The 19,487-nt window shown below is 38.4% G+C and overlaps 2 protein-coding genes across 4 annotated transcripts in view; both read left to right on the forward strand.

The window, feature by feature from the left end:
• Positions 1-7,923, forward strand: part of Arl13b (ADP ribosylation factor like GTPase 13B) — a 55,348-nt gene extending 47,425 nt beyond the window's left edge. For all 3 annotated transcript variants that reach the window (XM_041678658.1, XM_041678659.1, XM_041678660.1), the window contains one exon: positions 5,842-7,923. In XM_041678658.1, coding sequence (XP_041534592.1) covers positions 5,842-5,918 — 77 coding nt within the window. In that variant the 3' untranslated portion in view covers positions 5,919-7,923. The remainder of the gene's footprint in view (positions 1-5,841) is intronic.
• A 3,971-nt stretch (positions 7,924-11,894) lies between these two features.
• The window catches only part of Nsun3 (NOP2/Sun RNA methyltransferase 3), a 43,554-nt gene continuing 35,961 nt past the window's right edge, over positions 11,895-19,487 (forward strand). Inside the window, exons 1-2 of the mRNA XM_041678572.1 lie at positions 11,895-11,999; positions 12,767-12,876. Of these exons, the coding sequence (XP_041534506.1) occupies positions 11,988-11,999; positions 12,767-12,876 (122 nt within the window). The 5' untranslated portion in view covers positions 11,895-11,987. The remainder of the gene's footprint in view (positions 12,000-12,766; positions 12,877-19,487) is intronic.

A 19,487-nucleotide genomic window follows, 5' to 3' on the forward strand; every position in this document is an offset into this window, starting at 1 on the left:
ACTTTCTGTGTTAATGTAAGAGAACTGTTTCCTAAGAGGATTACTTAGTAGAAAAAGATACCGAATCTTTAGGAAAAGTGTTACCATAAACTCAACATTTGTCACACTGAACTGATACTATTCGAAAGTAGTCAAGCCTGCTTCTTGCTTTCATTTTCAGAATACTGTACAGGCCCCTAATGGTTTCTACATGATCATTGGTGAAAATTAAAAAATTATATTTATGCCGGGCAATGGTGGCGCACGCCTTTAATCCCAGCACTTGGGAGGCAGAGGCATATAAGACCCATGGTGGTATAACAGTTCCAATGGTGTTGTTCCGTCCTTCACCCGGGCTTTGTCAATTGCAGCACACATGGCCTTTCTCTTAAGGTAGGCCCCCAGGACCTACAGTTCTCCTCAGTAGACAGCCCATGTTGTGTTGATCCCAGTGTAGCACCTTAGGCCTCATCTTCACAGCTTCTTGGTTCCCATTGCCAGAGACTTTTCTCAGAGAATCTGCTATTGCTAAGCATGCCCCTGCCTTAGGCTGTCCTCTGCACCTCGTTCAGCAGCTTCCACAGTCTTGTAACTCTTCCATTCTTTATGCCTGCAAACCATTACCACAGGGACAGTAGCAAGTTCTACTGCCAGCTGAAGATAGAGCTAAGTGTCTCTTCATGGCTACAAAATGTTTCTCTAGGTGGCCTTTTCCTAGTAGGTCACCTGTTGCCAGGGGTTTCTGTCCTGCCCAATCCCGTAGCCATTCAGTCCCAAAGAAGCACACAGAGGCCTATGTTAATTATAAACTGGTTGGCCTATTAATTAGTTCTGGCTTCTTATTAACTCTTACTACTTATATTAGCCCATAATTCTTGGCTGTGCTAGCCACGTGGCTTGCTTCCTTTATCAATGATGAGTTCTCATCTTGCTTGCTCTGTGTCTGGGTGAGGACTGCAGACTGACTCTTTCCTCCTGTTCTAGTCTCCCCAACTCTTCTTCCTGCCTGGCTACTGGCCAATCAGTGTTTTATTAAAATAATACAAGTGACAGGATAAAAGACCATTGTCCCACAGCAACCCCCTTTTCAAAACAAGAACTCTGGATCTAATATCCTTTGTTTAGCTTTTTGTCCAGACCATTAGCCATAACATCTTATAACCAACACTCTAAACAAAGATAAACAGCCATAATCCATTGGGGGGGGGCAATATGAGTGTAGTTTTCCAGGCTACTTTCTGCTGATTGGGGCTGATGATAATCTTATGGGGACCTAAAGAAATTTTTGAATTATGACAAAGTCCTGACCGGAGTATTCTGTGAGGCTTGATCATCTCAGCCAGCAGTCTTGAAACTGTTCTGGATGTAGAACTCAGACATCTGGGCCATCTGCTCCTATTGAAGATTTCTCAGTGGGTCTTCCTTGATCAAATATGATGTTTCTTAACCCAGAATGAATTCACAGCTTCTCAATTCCTGGGGAAACAAAAGCAAAACCTCTTCTCCAAAGTAACATATTTTTTGACTTCAATTTTGAAGTCAAGGCATTTTCAAAATATATATGTTGGATTAATTCAGCAGCATTTATAATCAAATGTCTTTTAGCAGCTGTTGCTCTTTCCTTGGCAGTCATGCAATTCAAAGACAACACAATAATATACATTATCCAGAGTCTCTGTGTATTTTCTATCTACATGACTTTATTTTAAACTCTATTTCTTTTATTTTTCTTTTTAATTTTTGGGTTTTTTTGAGACAGGGTTTCTCTGTGTATCTTTGGCTGCCCTGAAACTCACTCTGTAGACCAGGATGTCCTTGAACTCACAGAGATCCACTTGCCTCTGTCCACCAAATGCTGGGATTCACATTCTCTGTTCTCTCTTTGTAAATGAAAATCTTCCAAGTGAGTTTGTACTTTTACATTCTAGGCCCGTCTCTGGAGCTATAGCTTCCTGTTTACCCTTTTTGTTGTTGTAGTGCAGTGTTTGAAGTGTGTAGCTTCTCTTTCCTGATGCTAATCTCTTTAGTAATCAGGCCTACAGTGTCTGCACTTGCTTTGTGATAAATGTGCTCTTTTCCTTTTCCAGGCCCAGCTGCTGCTTCTCTTTCTTTTCCATTCTTTGCTCTCTATTCTTAGTATGTAGCTGAAAGCATTTAACAGTAACCATGCCACAGTCTGAATGTTAAACATCAAATAAACTTGTCTATTACTTTTGAATTCAGAATGACTATGATGTGGCTAGAATCTTTGTGTAATGGCCACTTACCCAAACCCAGTAGAGTCTTTGTTTCCATCTGAATCCTCCTGCTGGTGGCCTTCACTGCATGCATATCTGTTGGCCTTAGCTTCTAGATGTGTAGCGGAATGTCCATTGATTTTTCATATATAACATTCTAGGCTTCTCTAACCAATAGCTCTACACTCTCCTATATTCATCCTGAAAACTAACTAAAAGTCTAGGAACTGCTAATAATATTCATCGCAGCAAGTACTTCATCCCTCTCTTACTAATTTTCTGTAGGTTCCACAATCTTCAAAATGGCAGCACCACCAGTTCAGGACTATTGTGTTGAAACACATGAGCTGGGAAGGGGGAAGGGATCATTTCAGACACAAACAATAACAGTGTGTATTTATTTATTTGACACCAGCTAAATATTTGTGATATCAAGATGAATAAGACATGCATTTTTTTCTGATTTAATAGAATAAATAGTCCTCCAAATTACTGTAGTTCTCCAAATTACTTATCTGAAACTATAAGTTCTTTAGTGGAAAATTGGAGTACTTTTCAGAAACTCCATGGGAAGTTATAGAAAGAGACATAAAAACTATGGGTTCAAATAAGAAAAGCCAGTATAAGCAGGATCCAAATGTAAGCATGCCTGTAATGCTAGCACGGTTGAATGCTGAGGCAAAAGGCTTGGGAGTTCCAGGCCAGCCTAAGCTACATGAGAGCCTGTCTGAAGAAGAAAAACCAAACAACAGCAACAAAAACAGAGACAGAAAAGAAGAGTGGTTTGTCTGAAAAATGGTCTGAAGGCATGAAGTTACATAGTGGTTAGGAGAGGAAATTTAAAATTATAGGAAAACATTGAAAATGGATTTCTGGCATTGGACTAGGTGGTGAAGGCCTTATATATTAAAATATAAAGGCTTACTACTAGTAATTTTTCAGGAGCTAATGGTCATTTATTGCATGGACATAGTGTTACTAGATTTAAGAAAACAACAAAAAATTACTTAGTGTGTATAGTGTTTTACCTGTGTGTATGTCCGTGTGCCATATGTGGGCCTGTGCCTGCAGAGGCCACAAAACGGCATTAGATCCCCTGGAATCAGAGTTACAGATATATGTGAGCCATATTATGGTTGCTGAAATTGAACCCTGGTCCCCATGGAAGAGTAGCCTGTGTTCTTAACCTCAGACCCATCCCCCCAGACCCTCTTCTTATTACTAATTTTGAACCCAGTTCTTTCCAATTGTATATAGATATATGTGGTCCAAAGTCTGGTGATAAATATGCAGTGACTTACAATGAGCTAGTGGATAATTAAAAACCAGCTGTACGGGGTTTGTGATTTAAACTTCACTGCCTTGACAAAAATTGCCATTATCAGATTGAAAGCAGCTTAAGGGAGATTCTTACTTTGATTACAGGCATTTGCTTTGGTAATAGCATGTTTCTATAATCACTGTTATTGCCTACAAAGCTTTCTCTGTATAACAGGTAGAACAGAAGCATTCGAAGAGGCTTAAAATGAGAGTCCGTATTTATATTGTGAACACTCTCAGTCTATATTCCACATCATGAGAAATGAATCAGTTTAGATAGTCAAAAATACCAGCTATACAAATTAAAGAATATTAACAAAGCTTAAAATTATAAAGAAAGTTAAATATATTTGTATCTTTTCACTGCTCTCTAAATTTCATCTTAAAAATGTTTGATAATCACTATGAAAATGTTTAGAAAATTAAAATGCTGTATCTTATAGGATGATTTAGTTTCCTGTAAGGATGTGATACAGAACCTACTACAAAAATAGACTAATTTTTTGGAAGACAAAAAGGACATTCTACATACATACATTTGATCTTTTAATAAAAATATTTTAAAATTCATTAGCATAATTGGCTATATCTTATAATTTTATCATAATAATAATATCAAGTAATAGGTACCTACCATTATGCTTGACAATTATAATTCTTCCAAATTGCCATGTAATATTGTTAGCCAAACTACTTTAGGCAAGAGCCAAAGCTTTTATTCCACTAAGCTGCAGAATCAAGACTTGAACTTAGGTCTATCTGGTTTTGAAATCTTTACTTTAATATTTTATGTTTATATTATTACTTTAATATTTCTTTCTTGGCAGCTTAGTTTTTGTTTTTTATTTACATTTGCTTTAAAAATATTTCCCCTCATCCATTTCCAATATATTTATCTTAATATTAAAATATTTCCCCTCGTGCATTTCCAATATATTTATCTTAATATTAAAATATTTCCCCTCGTCCATTTCCAATATATTTATCTTAAGTGTTTTTGTACACTTGTGCTTCTAAAATAATTTTAAGTTGACTTAAATGTGACATTAGCTTTATAATCTAATTTGTGGCAAAGAAATAAATAGAAATTTGAGTCGGTGAGTCAACTTAGCTGGTAAAGGTACTTTTCGTTGCCATGCCTAAAGACCTGAATTTGATCCACAAGATCAACACAGTTGAAGAGAGAACCAACTCCCACACATTGTTCATACACAAACATCAGAATAAGTAAATGTAATACTTTTTAAAAGAATATAAATGAGCCAGGCAGTAGTACCTTGAAAAAACAAGCAAGCAAACAAACAAGAGTATGATTTTTATGATAAAAGGAACGATTGTGGCCTGGGAAGATGACTCAATAATAGAGGAATTACCTAGCATGCAGGAGACTCTGGATTCAGTTACTAGTAATTTACATATTCAAAAAGAAAGATCATTTTGTACAATATAGTTAGCAAGCCACAGAATTGTAGTAGGATTAGGTAAGGGAGGTTAGTCTGCTTCTCCTAAAATACCTAGACATAATGATCATTTGTAGGGAACGAGCGGCCTGCTTATTGTCCCAGGCTCCCGAGAGGAGCGCGGGCCCTTTGTCCCGAATGCCTAGCTAGCTTACACCTGAAACAATCACACAGAAACATATTTATTTAAACACTGCCTGGCCCATTAGTTGTAGCCTCTTATTGGCTAACTCTCACATCTTGATTTAACCCATTTCTAATAATCTGTATGTCACCACGAGGTCATGGCTTACCGGGAAAGATTCAGCATGTCTGACCTGACAGCTCCATGACGGTTCTCTGTCTGCTCTTCTTCCCAGAATTCAGTTCTGTCTACTCTGCCTACCTAAGTGCTGCCCTATCAAAAGGCCAAGGCAGTTTCTTTATTCAACCAATGAAAGCAACACATAGACAGAATAACCTCCTATACCAATCATTAGAAATAAACATGGTTTATACAAATAGTAACTGACCAGGGGCTTAGTAGCAGATGGCATAGATTCTCAATATTTTGTATTTTTTTTCCTAATGTAAATGTGCAATTTAAAAAAAAAACTTTTTAAGTATGTTTGTTTGGTACAACATTTTACCAGTCATTTAGAATTTACCCATGTTGTTATGTTTTGAATTCATTCATATTTTCTTGGATTTTTGTTTGCTTCCATTTTCTGTCTCTCCCCCGCTCCCCATTCACTCATTTGAGAATTGTCTGCATCTTGTTTTAAAGATGTTGGCTGGAAAAGAATAGCTGTGACAAACTTGATTACCATACTGTTTTATGCTTTCCATTTCCCTTCTTTATGCAGATTTCTATGGGAAGCCACTGCCTCCCCTGGCTGTGCGACAGAGACCTAATGGTGATGCTCAGGACATGATCTCATAACCAAGTCAGATGGGTTGGTCTTTTTAATACCAACAAAGTGAGCTGAGACCTTTCCCCAAACAGAAAAGCCCTGAACACTGACGACTGGGGCAAGACATCCATGAGGCCATAGAGGAAAGAATACCCAAGAACTTCTGACCTGATCCTTTATGTCTCCATGTTCTATGGTTAAAGCAGAAAGGAAACAAAATGACCAGAACATTTGGCCAAGTTAGCAAGATGTTGAGTTTTTGGTTTACACGTGCCTACTCTTGGACATTCTCCTGAAGGAAAACCTCCTCAGAAATGGAGCCAATGGACTCTACATACCTGATTATTAAATAGTCTGTATTTCTATGCATTAAACATTTTTTTATAAGGTACATGTACATTAAAAGGGAATTCCTGGGAATTTATAATCTAAATTTTAACTATTTTTATATTTTTTTCTAAAGCTTTTGTTTGAATTTGCTATTGTATTGACTGTGCACTTTTCTACAGATGTGTTCATTAAACTGTCTGGGTAGAAAGTTGATTTACTTGACAGACATGAAGTGTACAAGCAGGATATGTTTAACTGGCTTGAGGTATGTTTTGTGATAACATTATTTTTAAAATGTACACCCTATTTTGACATAATTTTCAAATAGTTTTTTTTAAATAGTTGCTATTTTAAAAAGCAAGTTCTCAGACCTTGCTTGATTCTACCCGATTACGTGATTTAAAAGTAGTACCTGAGGAGAGAATTCTATTCTGTTGTCATTGTTTGTTTTCTTTGGTGATGATCTCAATAAATGTTAAGACATGTTAAATACCTTTTCAGAAATATCCTAATTCTGTTTAAATTAGTAAAAATGTGCACTGTGAGGCATTATTCAAAGCCCTAATGGAGCCAACTAAAGGACCGGACACTTTCCGAGCTCAGGTGCCCTCCGCTGTTACTTTGATCCGTTAGGATCTTCACTGACTCCTTGGGTTGTTTTCATTTTTCCATGCATTGAACTTAACGGTAAGAAGACTGCAAAGGCTACTGTGGGTGTCGAGAGTTCAGCTTTACAGCAAACACAGTCATCTGAGTGAAAATGTTTGCTCAAATCATTTTATAAAGAGCAAATTCCAACATGACTTCTTCATTTCAAATGATAGCACTTGTTTTACTCTTGAGTGCCATTCATAAGACTCCCTGTTCATCTGTCCTTTACTAAAACTTCTAGAGATTACACTTAGTAATAGATTCATAATGTAATATTCAATTGAAAGTATGCCTTTAAGTCAAGGCGAATATAAAGAACAATTTCCCTATCACGTTGCTAAGTCTGGTACCTTATACTGGCAATTGACATATACTGGGTTTCTGAATGTAAGTCCGTCTAAGGTAGATAGTCATTGATTATTTGTCTTTTAAATGTTTACAGGGTATTGTGTTCACATTTTAGCTCACTGGACCTGGATCAATCAGGTCACGTTATTCTAGTTAGCATTGTTGGAGTTTCTTTGAGTTTTTGCATGGTACCTACCTTGCATACTGACAAAAATGCATTTTCATTTCTATGCAAAACCTATATGCAGAATTAGGTTTTTTAGGAGAATCACATGAACACAGGATGCTAAATCGGAACTGGATTTTAGAGGAACAAGTGCTCATCTTTTTAGTTCATTTTGTAATATTTAAATTCCCTGTTAAAACTAAACTCGCACTTTTGCTATCTTTTAACATTCATCTGCTTTGAGAATAAAATTTTTTTTAAAAAAATTATTGCTTCCTACCAATGTTTACTGTAGAATACAGTAATTGCCGACTCTATTTCATAAAAATGATTTTGAAATTGAATGTAACATAAACTAGAATTGATGTTTTCTATAATCATATGTTTTCTTAAAGCAGTGTAAAAATCCTCTAAAAGATGTTTTGTAAATCCTTTCAGATTTTAACACTTCTATGCTTATTTTGTTATATTATACATTTTCATTCTTATTCATCATGAATTATAGCATTTCAAAGAATAAAAAATAATTTACACCAGTATCCCATGTATCTTTCCCTTTCCTGATTTTGAATGAATTTCTTTAGCAAATTGATTTATTTTCTTTTGCATTATTACTATGGAAAGAGTTAAATTGGTGGATTAAATTGTTTTTTATATGAAAACTACATAAGGATGTTAGAAACAATATTGTGATGTGTGTGTCTGTGCTACTGTCACCAGTGCTTTGTTAACTCTACTTCCCAAAAGATATATTTTATCTTATTTAGAAGAAAATTCCATGTGCATTTACTGGGTAATTCATATGTATATACTACATATATGCTATTGTATGTAATGAATGTGGGGTGTGGAACTGTATAGAATGCTAGCCGAAATTTCAAGAGATCTTATTTATGTTTTCCCCAATTTTCAATTGTTTCTGTACTGAGGCAAACAAATTTATAATTTTTAATAGTTATTTAAGTGCTGTTTCTTTTTTTTTAACTTTAAGGGTTTGTTTTTGTTTCTTTGATTAGTTTGTTTGGTTTGGTTTGGCTTTGGTTTTATTTTTTTTAAGACAGGTTTCTATATGTAGTCCTGGCTGTCTTGGAACTCGGCTCTGTAGACCAGGCTGGCCTCAAACTTAACAGAAAATCCACCTCCTAAATGCTGGGATGAAAGGCGTATGTTACCACCATTCGACTAAATGTTTTCTAAAATAGAAACTGCTTTATAAATAGAGTTGTAACTTAATTACCCCCTGGCTTTTATTACCTGTTTTTGTCTGAATAGAGGACACTTTATAAGAGATGTCTGCTGATACTTCTTTATTGAGAGGTATATATCATCTGATCCAGAGAGTAAATTCAGACAATGCAGGTTTTAAAGTATGGCAGAGATGATGAAAATTGTAATAATCTTTTTGTTTTGTTGAAACAGAAGTGTACAAACTTATTCCATTCCAGAAACAAACAAACAACAACAAAAACAGGAAAGGAGAAATATTTTTCCCTTTAATTGGTGGCTCAGTTTTATAACTAAAGGGTAAATAGGATATAAGTCATCATTTGTAAGTTCCATTTATATACTGTTGAGGGAACAGTGTACAACACAGTGAATTAATCAGTGGTCCTCAACTTTTTATTACATGTATTATCAAAGACCATTTGAATATTATTCTTCACCTTTTGCTACTATTGGGCTAGGGTTAGCATAGCTAAGCACCGCCATTTTAGTGGATTAAATAGTTGTTTTCTTTGATTTCCGAAGGCTGTAAGTTTAAGGCTGAAGTGAATGTAAGATTGACTTTTTCAAAGGCTTTTTACCTTAGTGCCAGGTTACTGTTTCTCTATTGTCCCTAGTGTCTCAATGTATCCCTTTCAAAAACTGTCACTTACCTGGAGTAGCACTCATCCTCACAACAGCATTTTAACACGATCAACCCTTTTAAAGGCATTCCCAACCTAAGTAAGACACTGGGGATTAAAACTTTAACTGTGAAACCAGGGCTAGTGGTGCAATCCTAGGAGGCAGAGGCAGGTGGATCTCCTATTCAAGGCCAGCCTTGAATGGGTTCCATGACAGCCAGGCTTACACAGGGAGACCCTGTCTTCAAGAACCAAACACACAAAACAAAAACCAAACATCAACATGAAGGTGTTCATATTTACCTATACAACATACATTTTATGCCCCCCTACAAAAGGAAGTTTAACCAAAAAAGCAAACAAACAAACAAAAAATCCTAAAACGGAATAAAAATAGAGGTCGCATTTACTTCTTCTATATTGGATTGTGTGCTTGGATTTGTACACAATACCTGGACCCCTAAAGTAATAGTCTCACCTGAACTGGAAGTCCACAACTGCCTGGACTATGTTCTCTAACCTTGATTGCCGTTGGCTTCAAGGAACAAGGAGTTTACACAATGTCTGACTGGCCTTACTACCCAGTGGATCTTTACCTTTTTGGCACCATAAACAAGGAGAGTTTGAGACATAGTTTGTATAAATATGAAAATTTATAAAATTGTTGGAAATAGGTTATGAAGTATATCCAAAAGCACTCCTTATGTCAAATGATTTAATGATAAAATTGCTTAAATTAAAAAAATTTTGCTTAGAGGTGTTATTAATCCTTTAATTTATTAATCAACCAAGTCTTTGAAACTATTATTGAAAGGAAAAAAACAAACGGGGCTGGGATGTGGTTCATTTTAGCATTCACAACGCTATAGTTCAGTGCCAGCAACTACATAAACTAAGCCTAAAAGCATACCACACATAGCCTCAGAACCTTAGAGGTGGAAGAAGGGGGATCAGTTCACTACCTGGTGACTTCAAGGCCAGTCTGAGCTACATGAGACACCACCTCAAAACAATATTAACTAGGAAACACTTAACTAAATTCTCATACTTAATTGTCGGTTCTGTTTCTTATCTCATGTTTTCAGTAGTTCAAAACTAATCTACCAATAGATTTGACCTTTTCAAGTTTAACATCCTAATATGAGGCTACCTATTTTCTAGGTCTACTTTGCAAATATAAAGTTAGTATATTAATTCAGTGGTTGAAACATTTTATAATGAACAATGAAAATATACAAAATCTCTCTTCTTATTACAGATAAAAGGTAGATGAATTATTTTTCCCCAAATATACAACAGGTGATATTCATTTAATTATTTGCATACCAAATATTGTATTTTATTTTGCCTCAAATCGAAATTCTAAGGCGACCCTTTAGATTTCTGAGAAACTTGCCTAAATAAACATGCTAAGCTTTAAATCACATTTCTTTGCAACAGGGTTAAGAGGCCAGCGCCTACCTATTGCATATACCTCCACTGACATTTTGAGCATCCACTGCTATCTCAAAACGATGATGCCTACTTATTGTAAGAGACCAAATCATCTCGGAGAAATTGCAGGTTTGTTACAAAACAAGGAAAATCTAATTGATGGTAATTCCTAATACAATCAACGTTGTTGCTGCTTGTTGAATGTGCTGGTGGCTTGGTGGATTCTTCGTGGTCCCTGGGTCTCAATTCTTGGTTATACAGGGCAGGGAACCCGGACTGCTCTTTGGGCTGATGAGGGAGGGGGACTTAATTGGGGGAGGGGGAGGGGAATGGGAGGCGGTGGCGGGGAAGAGACAGAAATCTTAAATAAATAAACAAATAAATAAATAAATAAAAACATCAACTTCAAAAAAAATAACAATGAATTAATGAAGCACCAATGATGTAATAGCTATTATATCAAGTCCACCCACTTACCCTCAATAAGCCTATCTAAAAAACAAAAATGAAAGTGGGAAGCAGAAAAAAAAAACATTTATTGAATGTGAATTGGGAAAAAGAACAAAGAAACAAAAAGGAACATTGGGAAAAAGAGCAAAAAGATACACTAAACACTCCCCCATGTTGGTCTTTGGGGTCCTAATGAAACTTCCGTGGTCCCTGGGACTAGGGTGCAATCATTATCTGGTTTTTAACCTCCTCTTGTTAGAAGATGGGATGACATGTTACAACTGTTGAAAATCTACAAGACAAGTTCCCCTCTCTCCCATTTCTTTGGGGTCCACTGCTTCAGCAGGCTGATCCACCCAGACACAAATGTCTCATGCCTGTCAGGCTGGTGATACTGTCAGCCAGCCTTCAGCGTAGGCTCCTCTCTGGTGAGAGCTTTACTAGGTATTTCAGTGTAATATTTAACACTCCCCATTGGAAGGCTGCCTCATCCCAGGCGATCCCAAGGAAAAGCACCACTTAACACTTTTAGCGCTTCCCTCAACGTGGAGCTTGGTCTTATAAATTGCCATGCCTCTGGCTATAAAACCCTGACAGCCTAATAACGATAAAGATCTTTTGTCGACTCCCCGGGGACGGACGTGAAGGGTGACTTTGGAAAGGAACACCCTGGCTTAAACAGAGGTTCGGAGCAGGTCTCGCGGGACCTGTGCCTCCGGCGGGATTTGGGCACTGAAAGTACAATCTCACGAGAACGGAAACAGGAACTGTAAGGCAACCCGTGACCTCCTAGCAGAACCCGGAAGCGTGGCGTTTCTCTTTGTTCTTGGGCGAACGCTGCGGAAGATCGGTAGTCTGCCAGAGGCGGGAGCATGCTGACTCGGGTGAGGCCCTCGGGCGCGGTGCCGGGGACTGAAGCCGCGGAGAGCCGGGGCGGACCGGGATGGGGAGCCGTGCCGGACGCGTTCCTCGGGCTTCTGTCCGCCCGCGCTCCCTGGAGCCCGTGCCTCTAGTTCCGCTGCGAGTTCCAGGAAGTTACGGCGACGTTTATTTCCATAAATAAACTTCATTTTGGAGTAATTTCACGTTCACGGAAACGCAGCCGTGGTGATTTATCTGCACAGTGTTACTTTAATAAAAAACAAAAAACCCCAAAACTTTTATGCCTTCTGAAATTTTCTTAGCATAGATCCACCTTTAACCTGGGCCTTTCATTTGCGTAATTACCACATTGAGAAACGCCATTTTCATAAGTAGGTAGACTACCAATAATAAAATTTTGTCACAAGTGAGGTGGAGGTGTTGCTCCCAAGGCAGTAAGTAGTTCTTTAAAAACAGGAAGCCTCTCTCTTGGCCACGTAGCTATTGGCAGTAGGTGACTGTCGCTGTGAGAGACTTTTCTTCCCACCCATTTCATTTATGTATTATTTTTAAAACGGACACGAAGTTGGGAGAGAACCGAACACGGGTAGTAGTCTGAGAAGTTGGAGACGTGTGTGGGCACGGTTATTAATACATTGAATACGTAATGAAATGCTCAACGAATAAATACGGATGTAAACAAAAAAAATTAAGGTCATGTTAATGTCAAATTTCAATAAATTTGTTAATATCACAATGTGTCGTTCGCAATTTTCTCTTACCATCATAGCTGAATGCAAAATCAGATGGGAAGCTCGCAAAACAGATATGCAGAGTTGTGTTGGACCAGTTTGACAAACAGTATTCCAAAGAACTTGGGGATTCCTGGAGTACAGTAAGGTTAGTGTAATTCATCTCTTGCTGTTTTTGACACAATAGTGGGAGCTTGTGGTATACCTCTTTGATGAGAGCGGCACCATGCAGATAAAATTGTATATACACATTTTGGGAGGAAGACTGGCGGATGGATCTTGAGTTCAAGGCCAGCCTGGGCAATGAGAGCTAGTTCCTAGACGGGCTCCAAAGCTACGGAGAAACCCTGTCTCGAAAAACAAAACAAACAAACAAAATACAGGTGAAGGAATCAACTAGCTGCTCTCTCCTGCTTGAACTGTGGGTACAGGCCACAAATGGGTTTCAAATCATGGAGAAAGAAAGTGATAGTAAAAATGAGCGCCCTCCTCCGAAGCAATTACTTTTATCTGTAAAAATGAAACTGCACTGCATTTGAAAACAGTGTCATAACAAAAGTCCTAACCTTGAAGAAATTTCACTTTCGGAAATTCAGAAAATAACAAATCCTTAAAGTCAGTGCTCCTTTATCTTAGCTTATTTGGCAGTCATAGTAACCATTATGTCTGCATTTGGAACATATGGGCACATGGACAAGTCTAAATGTATTTCTTAAAAATAAGCATATAATGCAGAAAAGTCAGCGGTGGGCCGTGTGATGCTATGGTTCAGTTGGTGGGGAGGGAAGGCTGGCGACCAGAAGGGGGACTCCATTGTAAGTTGTCCTCTGAGCTCCGTGCTCATTCATACTCCATGTCCCTGAAGTAAATTCAGTGATTTTTTTAAGAGACAAAAACATTTGTTATCTTGATCAGAATGATAGTGAATGGGGTTTTATATGGAGTGCCTGATATGTATATATGATACCCCCTGGAATACAAGAACCTTATACCCCTGTGTAGTTTACATGCAGTCTGTTCGTGGGAGAAGTAAATGGGAGAGGCATGGGAAACATTCCAGAAACATGGAGCAAAAATGGCGTATTTTATTTACTGATGTGTGTAGGTGCCTGTGAAAGCCACTGGTAATTTTGGAATTAACTTGGTAGAAGGAACCAGACAATAAGGGCTGGGTGTAGATTGCCCAGTGTTGTGTGTGGTAAAGAGAACAATGTGGTTTGACTGCAGATAGTCCTCAACGTAGCTCAGACAGTAGCTTCTCAGGATTGTTTTAAATTCCTAGATTAACTTTTTTTCACAGAACAGCTTGAAGCGTAGTTCAAGACAGAAATTAGGTCTTATTAATAAAGATAGTAAAATATAAAGTGGGTCAAAGATGATTTTAGGATGGTTAGATATTCGGGAATCTTATAAATATAATTGGAAATGCAACAGCTATTTCAACAATCCTGCATTTCATAGTGATCCTTCTATCAAAAAATGCATAGTGATGTATATAGTTAATTCATGAGGTTTTTAGTATGTAAACATTCTCATAGACTACCTAAAGAACCACACTGTCTGCGTGACTATTGTATGCAAACAATATCTACCTGTGTCCTCCTGGGAACAAACTTCAGGTTTGCTTTCAGTGTTTCCTCTGAGGCTATAGCATGCAGCTAAAGTCATTTCTCTGCATTCATTCAGTTGGTTAGTAAGTAGAGGTGGGACTTTGGCCCAGTCTGTCTTAGTCGTAATTTCCCACTGCTGACAGTGCTGTCTCCTACTGGGGATATAATTAGCATACTTGGGTGATTGAAAACAAAAAATATTGCGAGAAGTAGTTTGTCTAGAGACTTTTTAGTAACTTGGCTATTCATACCCTGTAATGAGTTGATTTTCTACTTCGTGTACCCAGAAAGACATATAAATTACTATTTGACCCTGAACAAAATGAGCAGTGAACCTCAAAGCCATTTAATTAGCTGTGCCTTCTGTTCCATCTCCCCTTTTGGTAGGATTTCATGGTAACTTAAGTTTTGCATAAACATGTACTAAATTTGCTGTAGGAAATTTAGAATCTTAGAAAGGCTGACCATGAAGGCAGCATAGGAAGAGAACTGAATGACATGTTTGTTTGATAACTGTCTGCAAACATAATGTCCTGTAAGGATTTTTCTTTCAGCATTGCCCTACCTCTCTCTCATCTAGAAAGTGATTGATGTTTCTCAAATTTCTGTAGCAATGGGTTTTCATATTTCAGCTTTTGCAGTACTTGCTTCCAGCTTGTTGCTTTCAAGAAAGTCCCATTCCCAGCAGAGCTTTGTTTAACCTTTTGTCCACGTTGATGTCTTCCTACACTCCGCACTTCTTTTGCAGATTCAGTGCATTACCTGCATTTTCCAGCAGGTACTCTTGCCCTCCTGCTCGGCATACTCACATGCATGCTATTGTTCTCTTTAAACCTATGCTGCTTTCAGGATTGACTTACATTCCTCCTTTGGGGGCCTTACTGTCAGTCTTGTATCCTTACTCCATTAGACCTTTAGGATCTTTGTAATAAAGAAGAAAGGTTACTGTGAAGTGTGTCTGGTGTTTTTTCTCAGCTCATCTCTAAGCCCTTGATGTGTCCTATTACTGTCCTGATAGGTGTTGAGATGTGTTTCTGGGGCTTTGTGCCACACCTGCTAGTCTACCCGTTTGTTTTACAGAGGGTGTTCTAGACCACAGATAAAGGAACAACATCCCGGGGAGGTTGGTGACTAATTAAACTTGACTATAAGGACTGTCAGTTAGGTCTCCATGGCAGAATCTGCAAAACAGCTAAGTTTCTGTGAGCATCCTTGGTTGACAGGATTACCCCACATTGCTGCCAGGAAAAGCTAGATTTCTCTGAGCTACTGGAGCCAACAGAGTCCCGTGAGTTGTCTCTTCCCATGATATATTTGAACTTCAGTGCTTTTGCTGTAGTCCCTAATGTTCATGATTGCGAGTACAGCAGTTTTCATTGTGTTCTATGAATTTTTGACTCTGGGTGTGACCTCTGGGATCCCTGAAGTTGTAGGTGCTGTGGAAACTGCATAGTCTTGGGAACTCTTATCTGTATATTCCCAGAGATCACTCCTTCCCATAGAGAAAGAAAAATTGGCTGCCAAGGGCTGTTGCCTCTCCCTAAGACATGTTTTTATTTGGATACACTTGAAGTTCTGTCTGTCATAGCTGTTTAGGTAGCCATCCTCGTCTCTCTGAAATGTTGCTGTCTCCATCATCTTTCACCTTCTGTATTTGCTGTTGGCTTGCTTTAGCCTCCACTGTCATGGTAGTGTGTTCCAGGTAGCGCTCTCATCATTTTAGACTGACACCACCAGCCCTCTGAGGTACAGTTATTTCCACTCACCAATAGACATGCAGAGGTTAAATTACTTGAGAAGGCACACATCCTATGTATTTGGAGAGGACTTGTGGATTATTCTTAACCACTCTGTCAAGCTGCTTCTCAGAGCTGCCATGTTCCAGCATGTCACCCCGCCCACAGGTTTGCCTTCACCATGTGCAAAATGATAGGAGCAAAGAGGCTCTTTTGTGCCTTTGGTACTAGATATGATGTCCCCTCTGCCAGGTATACCCTGCCTTCCTTCTACTAATTAGGAGTGTGGGTTCAAAGCTCTCAGCATCTTGTAGCGCATCACTTAGAGGAGATTAACTTTCATCGGGCGATGAAAGGAGACAGAGACAGAGACCCACATTGGAGCACTGGACTGAAATCCCAAGGTCCAAATCAGGAGCAGAAGGAGAGAGAGCACGAGCAAGGAACTCAGGACCGTGAGGGGTGCACCCACATACTGAGACATTGGGGATGATCTATCGGGAACTCAACAAGGCCAGCTGGACTGGGTCTGAAAAAGCATGGGATAAAACAGGACTCGCTGAACATAGCAGACAATGAGGACTGCTGAGAAGTCAAGATCAATAACACTGGGTTTTGATCCTACTGCACGTACTGGCTTTGTGGGAGCCTAGGCAGTTTGGATGCGCGCACATTACTAGACCTGGAAGGAGGTGGGAGGTCCTTGGACTTCCCACAAGGCAGGGAACCCGGACTGCTCTTCGGGCTGATGAGGGAGGAGGACTTGATTGGGGGAGGGGGAGGGATATGGGAGGCGGTGGAGGGGAGGAGGCAGAAATCTTTAATAAATAAATTAAAAAAAAAAAAAAGAAAATCACTGCACACTGTCCTGATCTGTAAGACAAGCAAAATAGTATCTATTCCATTGTTGTTGTTGTTGTTATTATTATTATTATTATTACTGGTTTTTCAAGACAGGGTTTCTCTGTTGCTTTGGAGCCTGTCCTGGAACTAGCTAGCTCTTGTAGACCAGGCTAGTCTCAAACTCACAGAGATCCACGTGCCTCTGCCTCTGGAGTGCTGGGATTAAAGACGTGTGCCTCCACCGCCCGACTTATTCCATTGTTATTTAAGAGAGGAAATGAATTCTCATAAATATATACACTATTGGTTCTCAATCTTCTGAATGCTGTGACTCCTTAATACAGTTCCTCATGTTGTGGTGATCCCCTCATCTCTAAAGTTATTTCTGTTGCTGTTTCTACTGTTATGAATCATAGTGTGTAAGTATCTGTGTTTTCCAGTGGTCTTAGACAACTCCTAGGAAACATTGCCAGGAAAAGGTGAGAAGCCTTTAGCTCCTTGATAAAACCACTGGAAAAATAAAGACGAAGATGAAATGCCTTGGAAACAACTTAAGTGTGTTTCCATGTGTCCTGTATTTTCTGAGCCCAGCCTTTAACATGATCTAGTGAGCTCCCTCTAGTGGACAGTAAGAACATTAGTACTGTGTTCAAGTTCAGTTTTATTTATTGTCTTTTAAAGTCACTTTACATAAGATTTAAACATTCAGAGTTTTATATCGTGACTATATAATAGCATATGGCCAAAGCGTAGTGTTCATTTAGAGCATGAATAAAGAAATCTTAGCAAGACGACAACGATGAATTGGCATGTTGTGTAAGCATAAGAAACGTGAATCAAAGACTTTCGTAGGCATAGACAGTCTTAGCAGTCTCTGAGCCCCTTCAGAAGAGTGCTGTCCCATCTACCTAAACCAGTAATTCCCAACGTGCCTTTCTCTGGTCCTCCTATCAGAAAAAACAAAAACCGCAACAAAGCAGAATCCACATTTATGCTGTATACACTTACAAAGAGAGCCATGCTTTATGCTTTATTTATCTTGACTTCCATACAATCAGGATTTTCTCTCTTTTCTTCTTCTTCTTCTTCTTCTTCTTCTTCTTCTTCTTCTTCTTCTCCTTCTTTTCTCTTTTTTAGAAAATTATGTTTTAGATTTACTTAGTTTGTTTTATGTGTATGAGTATTTTGCTAGCATGGGTGTATATGTGTACCCTGTGAGTGCTTAGTATTTGAGTTCAGATAAGGTTATCAGATTGCTGGAAATGGAATTACAGGTGGTTGGGAGCCACCATGTGGATGCGAGGAACCAAACATGGGTTCTCTATAAGAACAACAAATGCTTAATCTCTGAGCTATTTATCCAGCTCTATAAAGCATTTCTCTAGGGCATCAAAATCCACATATGCTCAAGTCATGGGATGTCAACATTAGGACCTAGAAAGTAAATGGAAAATTGTTTGACAGCTGAGATGTTTTCCAGGGCTTGATTTCATCAAAACTAAGCAGCTGCAATTGACAGCTCATTAAAATATTTTTGGTGATGGATCAGTAGCGTTTTTGGAGACATAATTCAGAAGAATTCAAGGAGGGAAACTTGGCAGGTGTATTTAATTTTACAAAACGTTCCATTTTAACTGACCTAAGTGGGAATCTTTTCTGCTTTATAAAAATCCAAAATAGGCATAAAATTGATCTTGAACCCTGAATCATTCTAGCAAAAAAAAAAAAAAGTCATCTATAGATATGTGGAAACAAAAGCTTTATTTGTTGACAGAGCTTCCTGTCCTCCCTGGTTCCGTAATCGTTCAGTCCCATAGAAACACAGAGGTCCACATTAATTATAAACTCGTTGGCCTAGTTGCTCAGGCTTTTCTTATTTAACTAATTCTTGCATCTCTTGTCTATGTTACATGGCTTGGTAACTTATATCAGTGATGCGTTCTCATCTTACTTGCTCTGTGTCTGGGTGACGACTACAGACAGAATTCTCCTGTGCTTGTTGCCCTGCCTCTACTTTTTCCTGGCTACTGCATTTTATGAAAATACAAGTGACAGAGTACAGACCATTGTTCGACAGCACTTATTTCATTAAGATACCAGCTTCCTAACAGATTTACTTATGTTTAATAAATATCAAATTTTAAGCAAATTTGTACTCGTTATTGACAATAAAATATAGAAAATACTATTTTTACACTTATATTTAAAACCACAAGGAAAGCAAACATTATACTACGTGCAAAGTGTGTATGTGAATGGGCATGCCACCAACGTGTGGATAAAATTGTGAATAAAAATGAATTAAAAGCTGGGCATGGTGGCACATGCCTTTAATCCCAGCACTCATGAGGCAGAGGCAGGTGGATCTCTGAGTTTGAGGTAAGCCTGGTCTACAGAGTAAGTTTCCAGGACAGGTAGGCAGGCCAGGGCTACACAGAGAAACCCTGTCCCCAAAACAACAACAACAAAACCTAAAAACCTAAAAAAAGAACAAAAAGGATTTGAAGCATAAAATATAATGGAAAAAGTTAAAGAAAGGACTAATGTATTTCTACTTATTGAAGAATCAT

The sequence above is a fragment of the Microtus oregoni genome, unplaced genomic scaffold (assembly GCF_018167655.1).
Source record: "Microtus oregoni isolate MIOR12 unplaced genomic scaffold, Mior012 000030F_ref0000283, whole genome shotgun sequence".
NCBI classification, from domain to species: Eukaryota; Metazoa; Chordata; class Mammalia; order Rodentia; family Cricetidae; genus Microtus; species Microtus oregoni.